This window comes from Molossus molossus, unplaced genomic scaffold, assembly GCF_014108415.1.
Source record: "Molossus molossus isolate mMolMol1 unplaced genomic scaffold, mMolMol1.p scaffold_m16_p_11, whole genome shotgun sequence".
Taxonomy (NCBI): domain Eukaryota; kingdom Metazoa; phylum Chordata; class Mammalia; order Chiroptera; family Molossidae; genus Molossus; species Molossus molossus.
The window spans coordinates 104,435,120-104,447,296 of NW_023425346.1; the positions used below are offsets into that span (position 1 = coordinate 104,435,120).

A 12,177-nucleotide genomic window follows, 5' to 3' on the forward strand; every position below is an offset into this window, starting at 1 on the left:
TTCATGAATACTTTATTCATAAATTGTTAAATTCATGACTTTATTGAGCCCAATTACCAGCCAGGCACTGCTCTCAGAGGGCCAGAGCAGCCGGCCCTGCACCCAGGCCTGGCTCCCCACTGCAGGGGGTCACACAGGGGGGGGGAAGGGGGGGCGGGGACGGGGAAGGCAGACTGGGTGGGGGTGGGGCGCGGGGTCAGGTGCGGAAGGCCTGCAGGGACAAGCCTTGCGGCCAGGGGAACGGAAGGTGCGAGGGCCCCGCGGTGGGCGTGTGATTGGCGTGTGGCAGGGAGAGCAGAGCCCACGGGGCAGCGTGTGAAGGGCATGTTTTCCCGTGAACTGCACATCTGCGCTTCTCCCGTATAACGTGGGCTGGCACAGCTACCTGTGCATCTACCGGTTTAGCCGTGAGCTTCCGACCTCCGACGAGGTGTACGGAGACGTTGCTCCCTCCCACTTCCTCCGCACGGGACGTCAGAGGAGGAGGGAGCCAGGCCCTCCATGTCCGGGGGACGCGGCCGCCTGAATGTGAGCGAGACAGGATCTAGGTGTGCAGGGCACCCGCGCTCCCCTTCTCTGCACACCCCGGAGCAGGGCTCCCCCACAAGGAGGAGGAAAAGAGAACGAGGGGGTACAGGCAGGAGGCAGAGGAGGGCACCAGGCGCGAGGTGTCCAGAGGAGGACGGTGAGTCGCCTGATGAGGCCGAGGCCAGAAAGGAGCCGGAAGATCGACAGATGGGGACGAGGGGGCTGCTGTTAAAGATGATATTGTGCAAAGTGGTGTCTTAACACGCACGCTACTGGTGTGGACACACACCCGAGAGCTGGTGGCCCCACAGCCGGCCTGTGCCCCGCCGTGCGCCGCTGCGATTCCCAGCCGGGTCCCTGGGACGTGGCTGCTGCCAGCCTAGCTTACAGAAGCCACCAAGATATGCCACTGCCCTGCCCATCCACTGCCTGCCCTGTCCACTGCCCCGCCCATCCACTGCCCCGCCCTGTCCACTGCCCTGCCCTGTCCACTGCCCCGCCCCGTCCACTGCCTGCCCTGTCCACTGCCCCGCCCATTCACTGCCCCGCCCATTCACTGCCCCGCCCATCCACTGCCCCGCCCTGTCCACTGCCCCGCCCTGTCCACTGCCTGCCCTGTCCACTGCCCCACCCTGTCCACTGCCCCGCCCTATCGACTGCCCCGCCCTGGCCACTGCCCCACCCCATCCACTGCCCCGCCCTGACCACTGCTCCGCCCCATCCACTGTCCCGCCCTGTCCACTGCCCCGCCCCATCCACTGTCCTGCCCCGTCCACTGCCCCGCCCCATCCACTGTCCCGCCCTGACCACTGCCCCACCCCATCCACTGCCCCGCCCCATCCACTGCCCCACCCCATCCACTGCCCCGCCCTGTCCACTGCCCCACCCCATCCACTGTCCTGCCCCATCCACTGCCCCGCCCCATCCACTGCCCCACCCTGTCCACTGCCCCACCCCATCCACTGTCCTGCCCTGACCACTGCCCCACCCCATCCACTGCCCCGCCCTGTCCACTGCCCCGCCCCATCCACTGTCCCGCCCTGACCACTGCCCCGCCCCATCCACTGCCCCGCCCCGACCACTGCCCCACCCCATCCACTGTCCCGCCCTGACCACTGCCCCGCCCTATCGACTGCCCCACCCCATCCACTGCCCCGCCCTGACCACTGCCCCGCCCCATCCACTGTCCCGCCCTGTCCACTGCCCCGCCCCATCCACTGTCCTGCCCCGTCCACTGCCCCGCCCCATCCACTGTCCCGCCCTGACCACTGCCCCACCCCATCCACTGCCCCGCCCCATCCACTGCCCCACCCCATCCACTGTCCTGCCCCATCCACTGCCCCGCCCCATCCACTGTCCTGCCCCGTCCACTGCCCCGCCCCATCCACTGTCCCGCCCTGACCACTGCCCCACCCCATCCACTGCCCCGCCCCATCCACTGCCCCACCCCATCCACTGCCCCGCCCCATCCACTGCCCCGCCCTGTCCACTGCCCCACCCCATCCACTGCCCCACCCCATCCACTGTCCCGCCCTGTCCACTGCCCCGCCCCATCCACTGCCCCGCCCCATCCACTGCCCCGCCCTGACCACTGCCCCGCCCCCCATCCACTGCCCCGCCCCATCCACTGCCCCGCCCTGACCACTGCCCCGCCCCATCCACTGTCCTGCCCTGACCACTGCCCCACCCCATCCACTGTCCTGCCCTGACCACTGCCCCGCCCCGTCCACTGCCCCGCCCTGTCCACTGCCCCACCCCATCCACTGTCCCGCCCTGACCACTGCCCCACCCCATCCACTGTCCTGCCCTGACCACTGCCCCGCCCCATCCACTGCCCCGCCCCGTCCACTGCCCCGCCCCGTCCACTGCCCCGCCCCGACCACTGCCCCGCCCCGTCCACTGCCCCGCCCCATCCACTGCCCTGCCCCGTCCACTGCCCCGCCCCGTCCACTGCCCCGCCCCGTCCACTGTCCCGCCCCGTCCACTGCCCCGCCCCATCCACTGCCCCGCCCCATCCACTGCCCTGCCCCATCCACTGCCCCGCCCTGACCACTGCCCCGTCCCATCCACTGCCCCGCCCTGACCACTGCCCTGCCCCATCCACTGCCCTGCCCCATCCACTGCCCCGCCCTGTCCACTGCCCCAGCATGTCCACACCCTGCTGGTCCACTGTCCTGCCCTGTCCACTGCCCCGCCCTGTCCACGCCCCGCCCCGTCCACTGTCCTGCCCTGACCACTGTCCTGCCCTGTCCACTGCCCCGCCCTGTCCACGCCCCGCCCCGTCCACTGTCCTGCCCTGACCACTGTCCTGCCCCGTCCACTGCCCCGCCCCATTCACTGCCGCCCAGTGGGCGTGTTGCTGGCACGTGCCATCTCTGTGCCCCAGGCCAGCAGGGCCCCTGGCCCCGGGAGACGGTCAGTGGCCCCTGAATGAAGGCGCAAACCCACGGATGTTGTGACGGCGACTGCGGGCTCGGCTGCTGGCTGAGGAGCTGATACGCCCTCAACGGGAAGGGCGGCAGGTCTGCCATCGGGACCTGCCGCCAGGGCGATGCTCACCTGTCCCGGTGGTTGGGAAGGACCGAGACTGGCAAAACGCAGCTTCGTATGTCGTGGGCACCAGGTGACCCCACCACCTCCCTCCTCCCCGGGAAAGCGGCTGCCAACCCTGCCGGCCTCATCCTCCCCTCGGCTTCTCTGCGGCTCAGCATCTCACACGGAGCGAGGCCCTCGCCACCCACGGGACGTGGAGACATTTGCGGGGCCCACGGACATTCTCACTTTGTATAGCCGGCATATCAAACCTGTAGGGAGCCGAGATTGTGGCTGAGGATGAGGCTCCGATTCAAGGGGTGACACCGTGAGTCGATCGAGAAACACACGTCTATCAGTGAGAGCATGGTGCTGTCCAGCAGGGCTAGAGCCAGGGCAGCACCCAGGCGACCGAGCTGGGAGGTACTCAGGCGTCCCAGCCGGCATGGACGAGCCCGGTCACCGTGGCCCGCACCCACACTGGTGGCTGTCGCCGGGCTGATAATCATGCCAACTGAGGGACCAAGCCATGTCGGCGTTTGGACGCAGGGCTGTCTCATCGGGTCAAGCGGTTGGCTGGAGGGCGGTACAGTTTCCTTAAACCCGGACACGTCTTCCCTGCAGCACCAGCGGGGGTGTGTGGAGTGTCAGGGTTTAAGCAGAACGGAGGTTTAGGTCCGTTCTCGTCCTCTCTGTGTTCTTACCCCGAGAGGCCTGGAAGGCGCCCACAGGAGACGGGCAGCAGGCCCTGGCTCCGAGCTGCCGTCCTGACCCGGCCTGAGTTTCCCAGCAGGGGCGGGGGCGGGGCCAGGGCCCTGGGCGGACACAGTGACGTGGAGGCGCCCGGCACTGACCTTTGTAGATGTTATTCCCTTCCTCCATCGCGGGCAGGAAGACGCTGGGGGACATTCTCCAGGCCTCGTCGTCTTCCTACCAAAGCAGAGGAATCTTTTGTGAGTCACAGGCAGTGTGTCTGCCGAGACTGGACAGTGAGTGGCACACCCGTCGTGACGACTGTCACCGTGGTCACGCACGCAGGCTCCATCCTGCTTCATGGAGCGCAGGTGCCGGCCCTGCAGCCAGTCTGACGCTGGGCACGATGGTTCTGGGGATGTCGCTCCGCCTGCCGGCTCATGAGGTGCCCTGAGCCTGGCTCCCCATCTCAGTCACCTCCCCGGAGGTCCCTGTGCTCCAAATCTGGGCCTGTGCCCTCCCTCACCACCTTCCGTGACCTGCTTTCAGTGGCTGCCGTCGGTGCTCCGCGCGGCCACGAGCCACCTGTGCCCTGTGTGAGCACTTGGCTGCTCCTCCCCTTGCTCACCTGTCCGCTCCCCCAGCCAAGAACCCACTGAGCCCGCCGGGAGCTGGGGCCCAGGTCCTGCGGCTGCCCTGCCCCAGGCCCACTGTGGACAGCCCGACCACGCCACCCCGGTCCCTGCTGCTCCCACGCGGCTGGGTCAGAGCCTGCAGGGACCCCGCCCCGCAGGTGAGGCTGAACCCCACGTGCAGCAGACGTTCCCCTCGCCCCCGTGCCACCAGGGCCCAGCTGCTCCCCACTGTGTCCGCCAGGCCTCGCGACCCTGGTCTGAGGGTTCTGCCATATCAAGCGTCAGGGGTGTGACACCCACTGTCACGGTTGTTGTCACCCCACGAAGGGCGAGGGGAGTAAAGTGGGGAGAGAGGAGACGGGCCTCTTCAGAGCGCGGACAGGGTTGAGGGCAGGGCGGCTACCTCTGGGCTCTGAGCAAGAGCTGGGCGTGGCCCTGGCCGGGGCGGGGGGGGGGGGGAGGGGGTTGGTGGGAGAGTCATCCTGTGCACCAAAAGGTTGTGGGTTCGATTCCTGGTCAGGGCACACCCCTCGGTTGTGGATTTGATCCCCAGGGCGTATACTAGAGGCAACGGACGGAGGTATCTCACGTCAATCTCTCTTCCTTCTGTCCCTTCCTCTCTCTCTAGAATCAATCAGCTTATCCTTGGACAAGGATTAAAAACAAAAAGAAGCTGGGCATGAATAGACCTGCTTGTGGGGAGAGGCCAGAGGGGAGGCGGGGTGCCCACCTCCTCTGTGCCCAGACTTCCTTTCCTCATCTTCCTCTGCAGAAAGCATTGCTGTTAGGTTTGAGGCAAATTCCCCTCCTCCGGGAAGCCCTCCTGGATTCCCATGGGTACCCTTTCCCCTTGCTCAGCAGGACTCACTTGGGTGTCCTGGCTCCTGTTTCTCTGCAGATTGTTGGTACGAATACGAATGTCTAACGTGCTCTGTAGGCTGGGGGACCCCACGGAGCGGGGCTCCATCTTGCTGATCTTTTACACCCTCGCCTGAACCAGCACTGTGGCTGGTTCCTAAGTAGGTGTTTAAGGCATGTAAGTAAAAATGAGATTTATAGGTCTATTTGTTCAACTTTATTTCTACAATAAAGACGACGTTCTCGAGGGGAACAGAACACGTGAGGCCGATTGGGGGTGCGTCCGAGCCTGACCGCACGGAATGCCAGGAGCGCGGGGCTCGCACACTGCGCAGGGTGCGGTGGGCCGTCGCGGGACGCCGGTGAACGGGAGCGACGGCTCAGTGAAGTTTCTGCTTTCCCTCTGGAAGGTGTTGCTTGCTTCCATCAGTAGCCTGAGGTGTACTGGGTGTCTCCTGCTCTTTGCTGTTTTAAACATTTACTATTTTGCACCTTTGGACAAACACTGGGAGAGGAAAATTCCACAGGGAGGTTTCAATCCACCATCTGACCCGCAGTCACCTACTTGTTAAAAATCTCTGTTGTGATGGGGTCTTACAAGTCCGCTGCATTCTGGCACGGTGCGTTCCTTGACCTCACCCCTTTCTGCGGAAACTTCCAGAACACTACCCTCACTGCCCCAAGTGGCTGGAGAGCGCTCAAGCAGAGGGAGGCTCCTGTGTGGGAGCAGCCAGACCCGAGGGGCTGGATTGACCAGGCACCCAGCTCCCAGGCGCACCCAGCTCCCAGGCACACTCAGCTCCCAGGTGCACCCAGCTCCCAGGCGCACCCAGCTCCCAGGCACCCAGCTCCCAGGCACCCAGCTCCCAGGCACCCAGCTCCCAGGCACTCAGCTCCCAGGCGCACCAGCTCTCTCTGCTCGGGGACAGGACACACGGATCCCAGCTTCCACAGGGACTTCTTCGAGAAGGAGATGAACAGGGGAGCAGTCCTGGCGGGCGAGTCCTGAGAACTCCCCGCCCCGCCCCAGCCCACACCTGCCATGCTTCTTGGCCATGAGCCCTCCATGCACCCCACCCCATCTTAGCTGAGCTGACCTAAGTGAGCCCATATTGCCACCCAGTAAGCCCGGTGAGTGGGACGAAGCCTAGTTACGTTCCAGCCCCTCTGGTCACTCGGAGGGTTGTCAGCATCACCGGGACCCGCTCTGTGCAGACGCCGGCCAGGATGCCCGAAAGCTGGGGGCTCCTCCTCAGCCCCTCCTCCAGGCCCAGCACTGGCTTTCTTGCTGCCCGGGGGCAGAGGCACGCGGCATGTTTTGCAAAAGCACCGCGTGCACCGAGAACAGCATGACAGCAACGCCGTCCGTGGAAGACACAAACACCAAAGGAGAGAAATCAGCAGCCTCACCACCACCTTCATCCAGTCCCCCCCCCCCAGGTGGGCGTGTCCTGCTGTGAGCAGCGGCCCTGGAGCTTCTCAGGGGGCAGGGTCCTTCGGAAACATGGAGAAAACACGTTCTTCCTGGAGGGGCGCCCCTTCCGTAGCCGTTTCTGTAGTTTGAGGGCGTCTCTCCACGGGGCTCCTGTTCTCTGGGTGGAGGGCCCCTCACGGGCTCCGTCTCTGCACGAACATTCCCACAGTGACCCCGTTAGGCCTGGGAAACACAGGACGCTCACTGTCCACCTCTGGGAAGCAGTGCAGAAACTGGCGTGAAACACCCTAAAGTAACGTAGGGTTGTGGCGGGCTCGGCCGTTCAGCGTGAAGGCACCTCTGTGGGCTGAGGGGCTGGAGAGGAGGCGCGTGGGCCGAGAGAGGGCCGGGGCACGGTGTCCCAGGGTGGCACGCGGACACACCGCAGCTTTCAGGCTGTGCGTGCTGCCTGTAGCACAGGGACCTGGCCGGGAGAACTCGGCACGAAGGCAAGTCGTTTCAAGGCGGGAGAGGCTTCGACAGTCACCCATCACGTATGACGGGCAGGTCAAAGCCTCCGAAAGCAGTTCCAGTGGTTTGATTTACGGCTTAGAAAATAAGAAAGGGAGCCCGGCCGCTGTGGCTCAGTTGTTGGGCGTCGACCCTGCACCAAGAGGTCGCCAGTTCAATTCCCGGTCAGGGCGCATGCCCAGGTTGTGGGCCTGATCCCCAGTGGGGGGCATGCAGGGAGCGGCCAGTCAATGTTCTCTCTCATCGATGTTTCTCTCTCTCTCCCCCTCTCCCTTCCTCTCTCTCTAAAATCAATAAAGGAAAAAAAAAAATATATATATATATATATATATATATAAAAATGACGGCAGGAAGAGCATCCTCCCGGGTAACGGACTCTTGACGGAGGGTCTCCTTACCCGCGATCCCTGACACCTCTGGGGATGGGTTTTAATCCGAGACCCAAGAGACAGGCTCTGTTTTCTTACTGTTGAGTGTGGCGGGTTCGCGGTGCCCTCGGCTCACGTCCTTTGTCAGAGAGAGTTGGCAGGTCCTTCCCCGACAACAGCTTGTCCCGCCAGGCTCCTCACAGGCGTCTCACTTCGACGGAGCCCCGTTCACCGTCTGTCCTTGTGTGGCCCGGGCTCTGGCGGCAGGTCCAAGAACTCGGCCTCGCCCGGACCCCGACGAGCCCCGGTTTCCTCTACAGGCGTCAGGGTTTCGCGCTGAACTCCACGAGAAGGCGCCAAGTCTGCACAGAACTGCACTTTCTTGCCCGCGGAGGAGACGCTGATGTTTGGAAGCCCACCCGTGAAGGTGGTGTTGGTGGTCTCAAGTGGTCCCCTCCCTCGCCCCAAACAGGGCTCCCCTCCCTGCCGGGGCTTCCTTGTGTCCCTCAGCACCCTGCGCAGAGCGGCCCCAGATGAGTCGGACACGGTTAGACACTCTCATGACTTATATGTGAGACTGTTTGCCAAGTGCCCTGATCAAAGGAACGCGAGGTCCTAGTCACAGTAATTTTACCCCAAAATGTTCTTGCGCCCAATTCCGGACTCCACCATGTGGCCCTGCTTTCCTCTCCCACTGGCCCGTGATTAAAGTCCAAGCAGGGCCCCCGAGAGCCACACGCTCACACCCCAAACTTCTTCCTGTGGTCTCCAGGGTCAAACATCTCAGCCCATCCCGGGGCCCTCCTCAGTCCTCAGACTCCTGACTAACACGGGGCCGCGGGGAGCTCTCCCCCACTCTGAGGCCGGGGCCGGGGGGCTCGGATACCGTCACGCAGGTGGAGGTATCACGGAGGAAGGCACGGAGGGGGAGGGGAAGCGGCGGTGACAGCGTGACGGTGGCCATGGCTCTGTGAGCTGGGCGGGGGCAGGCGGGTTACTGAGCGCACCTTCGACCAGGAGCCCAGCTCTCTCCAGCAGAGGGACCCCCTCGCCCCGTAGGAAAAGTCAACAAGGGAGACAGCCCACTGGTTCTCTCTCAGCCCAGTGAGTGATGTCTGACTGTAACTGTATGCCCGCACCAGCGAACTCCTCCGACGGGGCCCACACTTGTCCTTGGGTTGGCCACGCCCTGCCCTGACCCCGCCTGGTCTCGCTGCCCGCCCCTGGACCTAACCGACCTCCCTGCCTCGGCCGCTTCTCACCACAGTCCCCACAGCCCGGCTGCAGGGCCAGGTCTTAGCCTGCAACACACCGGACCCCCACCTGCTCACCTCTCTGCCCAGCTCACTCGCTCTCCTGGGGGCACAAGGCTCCGCGCGCCCCCGCCCGCCCCCGCCCCACCCATCGCCTGCTCCAGCACCCCGTCCCTCTCTGAGGGTGTCCTCCGGTCCTTCGGTGGCAGACTGCCGGGACCCCGCCTGGACCCCCTCACCCTGCCTCCGGACCCACTGGCCTCGGGTCTCTCAGCAGCTGCTCCCTGGTATGCTCCGCTCATCGGTAACATGTCGGGGATTTACCAAGCTTTCGACTTACACCTGTGTGATATTTGGAAGAGTACTTCCCATTTATAGAGGTGAGTGGGAATATTCAGATAATCCTATCATTGAAAAAAATAGGAGGTCTGTCCCGAGTTTTCAGGCCGTGCATGTGGGGCTGGCAACTGGTAACAACTAAATGTCACAAAGTATCTGAAGGCCGATCACAGCCCGGCCCTGGGAGGCGGGCGGCCGGTCAGGGTCCACGCCCGCCAACCAGACTGCTTCCTCTCCGGCCTTCCGTGAACCGGGATGAATCACAGAGGTCCTTTCCCTACAGGTCAAAATACCAATTCTCACACACGGATTTGACCAGCTGGTCTGAGATGCCTCCAGACACTTCCCGGTTGGTTCTAGAATACTTTGAAAGGCCAGTGGAAAACACCATCTGATCTCTAGGAAGGGTACCCCCATAATTCAAATACACCACTTTCTATTAGCAGTGACCATTCGTTCTTCTAATAATCACATTGTCACTTTGGAGACCTCTCTTTTTCAGGAATACGTTCATCTCTAAGTGATTCTGCAACTACGTCATAAATGCAGATGGACTCGGACTTCACTTCCCATCCCCCACGGCTCATCCTTAATGCCTCTTTGACAGCTAGTCAGTCAAACGCCTTCCGTCAACGCAGACCAGACTGCGTAGCTGACACTTTGGGGTTTTTATGGGACAAGCTTCCCTAACCAGGAATTTTTCACTCGCAAGCGTGCATGGTCCTCGAGCACAGTGACAGAATGACTTGGAATGACAGTGACATGCTTCCAGTGGTCCTTACCCTGGGCACTGCTCACAGACGTTCTACCAAGTGAGAGGAGAATTATAAAAATTAGTTTATGGAGTGGGCTGTCTTTTTTGGGGGGAGGTAAGGAAACAATTTACAACGTTTGGGGTTCAGGCAGATTAGCAGGGCAACAGGTGGTGTCAGGAGCTGGGCTCCCCGCTCAGAGGGTTTACGGGGAACAGCACTGGCAGGAGGAGGGGGAGCAGCTCTGGACAGAGGAGCAGCTGACCATCATGTACTGCCAGGGAGCCATCAGCTGATCCCACGGGGAGCCAGGAGCTGGGAGAACCCCGCGGCGTTGTCCCAGGGCTGGGTCTTTGTACCCTGACGTGACCCTCCCTGGACGCGGCTGCCCTGGCGGTGTGTGGGACCTGGCTCCGCTCCCTTAGTCCCTGGTGGTTGAGGACTGAGTGCCTGGTCCTGAAGGGGGCGCCCTGCAGCAGAGTGGGAGTGCCCAGTGAGCAGTGAGGGCCTCTCTCGTTTGGCTACTGTGGTGAACAGGAATGGAGCAGGGTAAGGGGGAGGGGCAAGGGGACAGGCGAAAGACCTCTGTCACAGCACAGGACACGGGACCACTGCCTGTAGCTGGGCGAGCTGGTCGTGCCAAGGAATTCTTAACAAGATGTGGGCTTTTATCACCACAGCCCGCACCTCGGGTGGACGTGGATGTGGGCGTGGGCGTGGGCGTGGACGTGGGATATTGCCATCTTATGTTCGTCCCCACCCATCCCCCTTGCACACAGCTTTCCCCTCCTCGTTCCCATCACGTGTCCTCTGGGATCGTACCGTCCGGCCACTCTCCTGTAACGTGGCACCAGAGTGCCCAGGAGCCGTGGACCAGCCCCGCCAGGCAGCTGCCCCCAGAGAAACCCTGGAGTCTGAGCGTCAGTCAGAACCTGCCTCCTGGGCCGGAGCCGGGTCCCTGCCTCTGACAGAGGCACAGAGGGACCTGACCTTGAGGGACCCGGTCTCCCGAGCTGACCCGGGTGGGGTTGGGCAGCTGTGAGGCAGCATCTGTGCGAAAAGGCTCCTCTCTCCGCGTTCTGGGAGGACGCGAGCTTCCAGCCCGGGCTCCACCCCGTGGGTGGTGCTGGCGCCGTGAGGAGCCCGGGGAGTGTCCCTGCCCACCTCGCGGTGAAGGGGCCACAGAGCAGCCCCTGCCGAGCTCACCCCACGGCCACCGGCACCCCACGGCCACCTGCACCCCATGGCCACCCCAACCCCACGGCCACCGGCACCCCACGGCCACCCCAACCCCACGGCCACCCCAACCCCACGGCCACCTCAACCCCACGGCCACCCCAACCCCACGGCCACCTCAACCCCACGGCTACCGGCACTCAACGACCACCCCAACCCCACGGCCACCCCCAACCCCACGGCCACCCCAACTCCAAGGCCACCCCAACCCCACGGCCACCCCCAACCCCACGGCCACCCCCAACCCCACGGCCACCCCAACCTCATGGCCACCCCAACCCCACGGCCACCCCCAACCCCACGGCCACCCCAACCTCATGGCCACCCCAACCCCACGGCCACCCCAACCACACAGCCACCGGCACCCCACGGCCACCCCAACCCCACGGCCACCCCAACCCCACGGCCACCCCAACCCCACGGCCACCCCAACCCCACGGCCACCTCAACCCCACGGCTACCGGCACTCAACGACCACCCCAACCCCACGGCCACCCCCAACCCCACGGCCACCCCAACTCCAAGGCCACCCCAACCCCACGGCCACCCCAACCCTACGGACACCCCAACCCTACGGACACCCCAACCCCATGGCCACCGGCACCGCGCAACCACCCCCAAACCACGGCCACCCCAACCCCATCGCACGAGACAGCGCCGGGCCGAGTGACGCTGTTTGAACTCTGACTTGCTCTGGGCATGAGAACCCACACTCCCTGAGAACAGCCCGAGGCGCCAGCACTGAGTGAAGAATCCGCACGGACTCGCTGTGGCCGACGTCACATGATCCGTGCGGTGGTCAGTGGTTCGCCGAGCAGTTTCCCTGCCTCTACCCTGAGGACAGACGCGTGGAACCGCTCATTTCAGGAATGAAAATCCAAAGCCACCTCATACGGCTTCACACGGGACCTATCGCGTGGTTGAAACCACTTCTTATCATGGCAGGTTTCATAGGTCAGAGAAAAGGTGGCAACTGTCGATCAACATAAAAAAACTGGAAAACTGTTGGCAGACAGCCTGGTTTCCTAGGAAACGAAT

The 12,177-nt window shown here is 63.6% G+C and overlaps 1 protein-coding gene across 1 annotated transcript in view; it reads right to left on the minus strand.

The window, feature by feature from the left end:
- The window catches only part of IQCA1 (IQ motif containing with AAA domain 1), a 137,250-nt gene that overhangs the window by 53,976 nt on the left and 71,097 nt on the right, over positions 1 to 12,177 (minus strand). Inside the window, exon 9 of the mRNA XM_036254819.1 lies at positions 3,915 to 3,990. Coding sequence (XP_036110712.1) covers positions 3,915 to 3,990 — 76 coding nt within the window. The remainder of the gene's footprint in view (positions 1 to 3,914; positions 3,991 to 12,177) is intronic.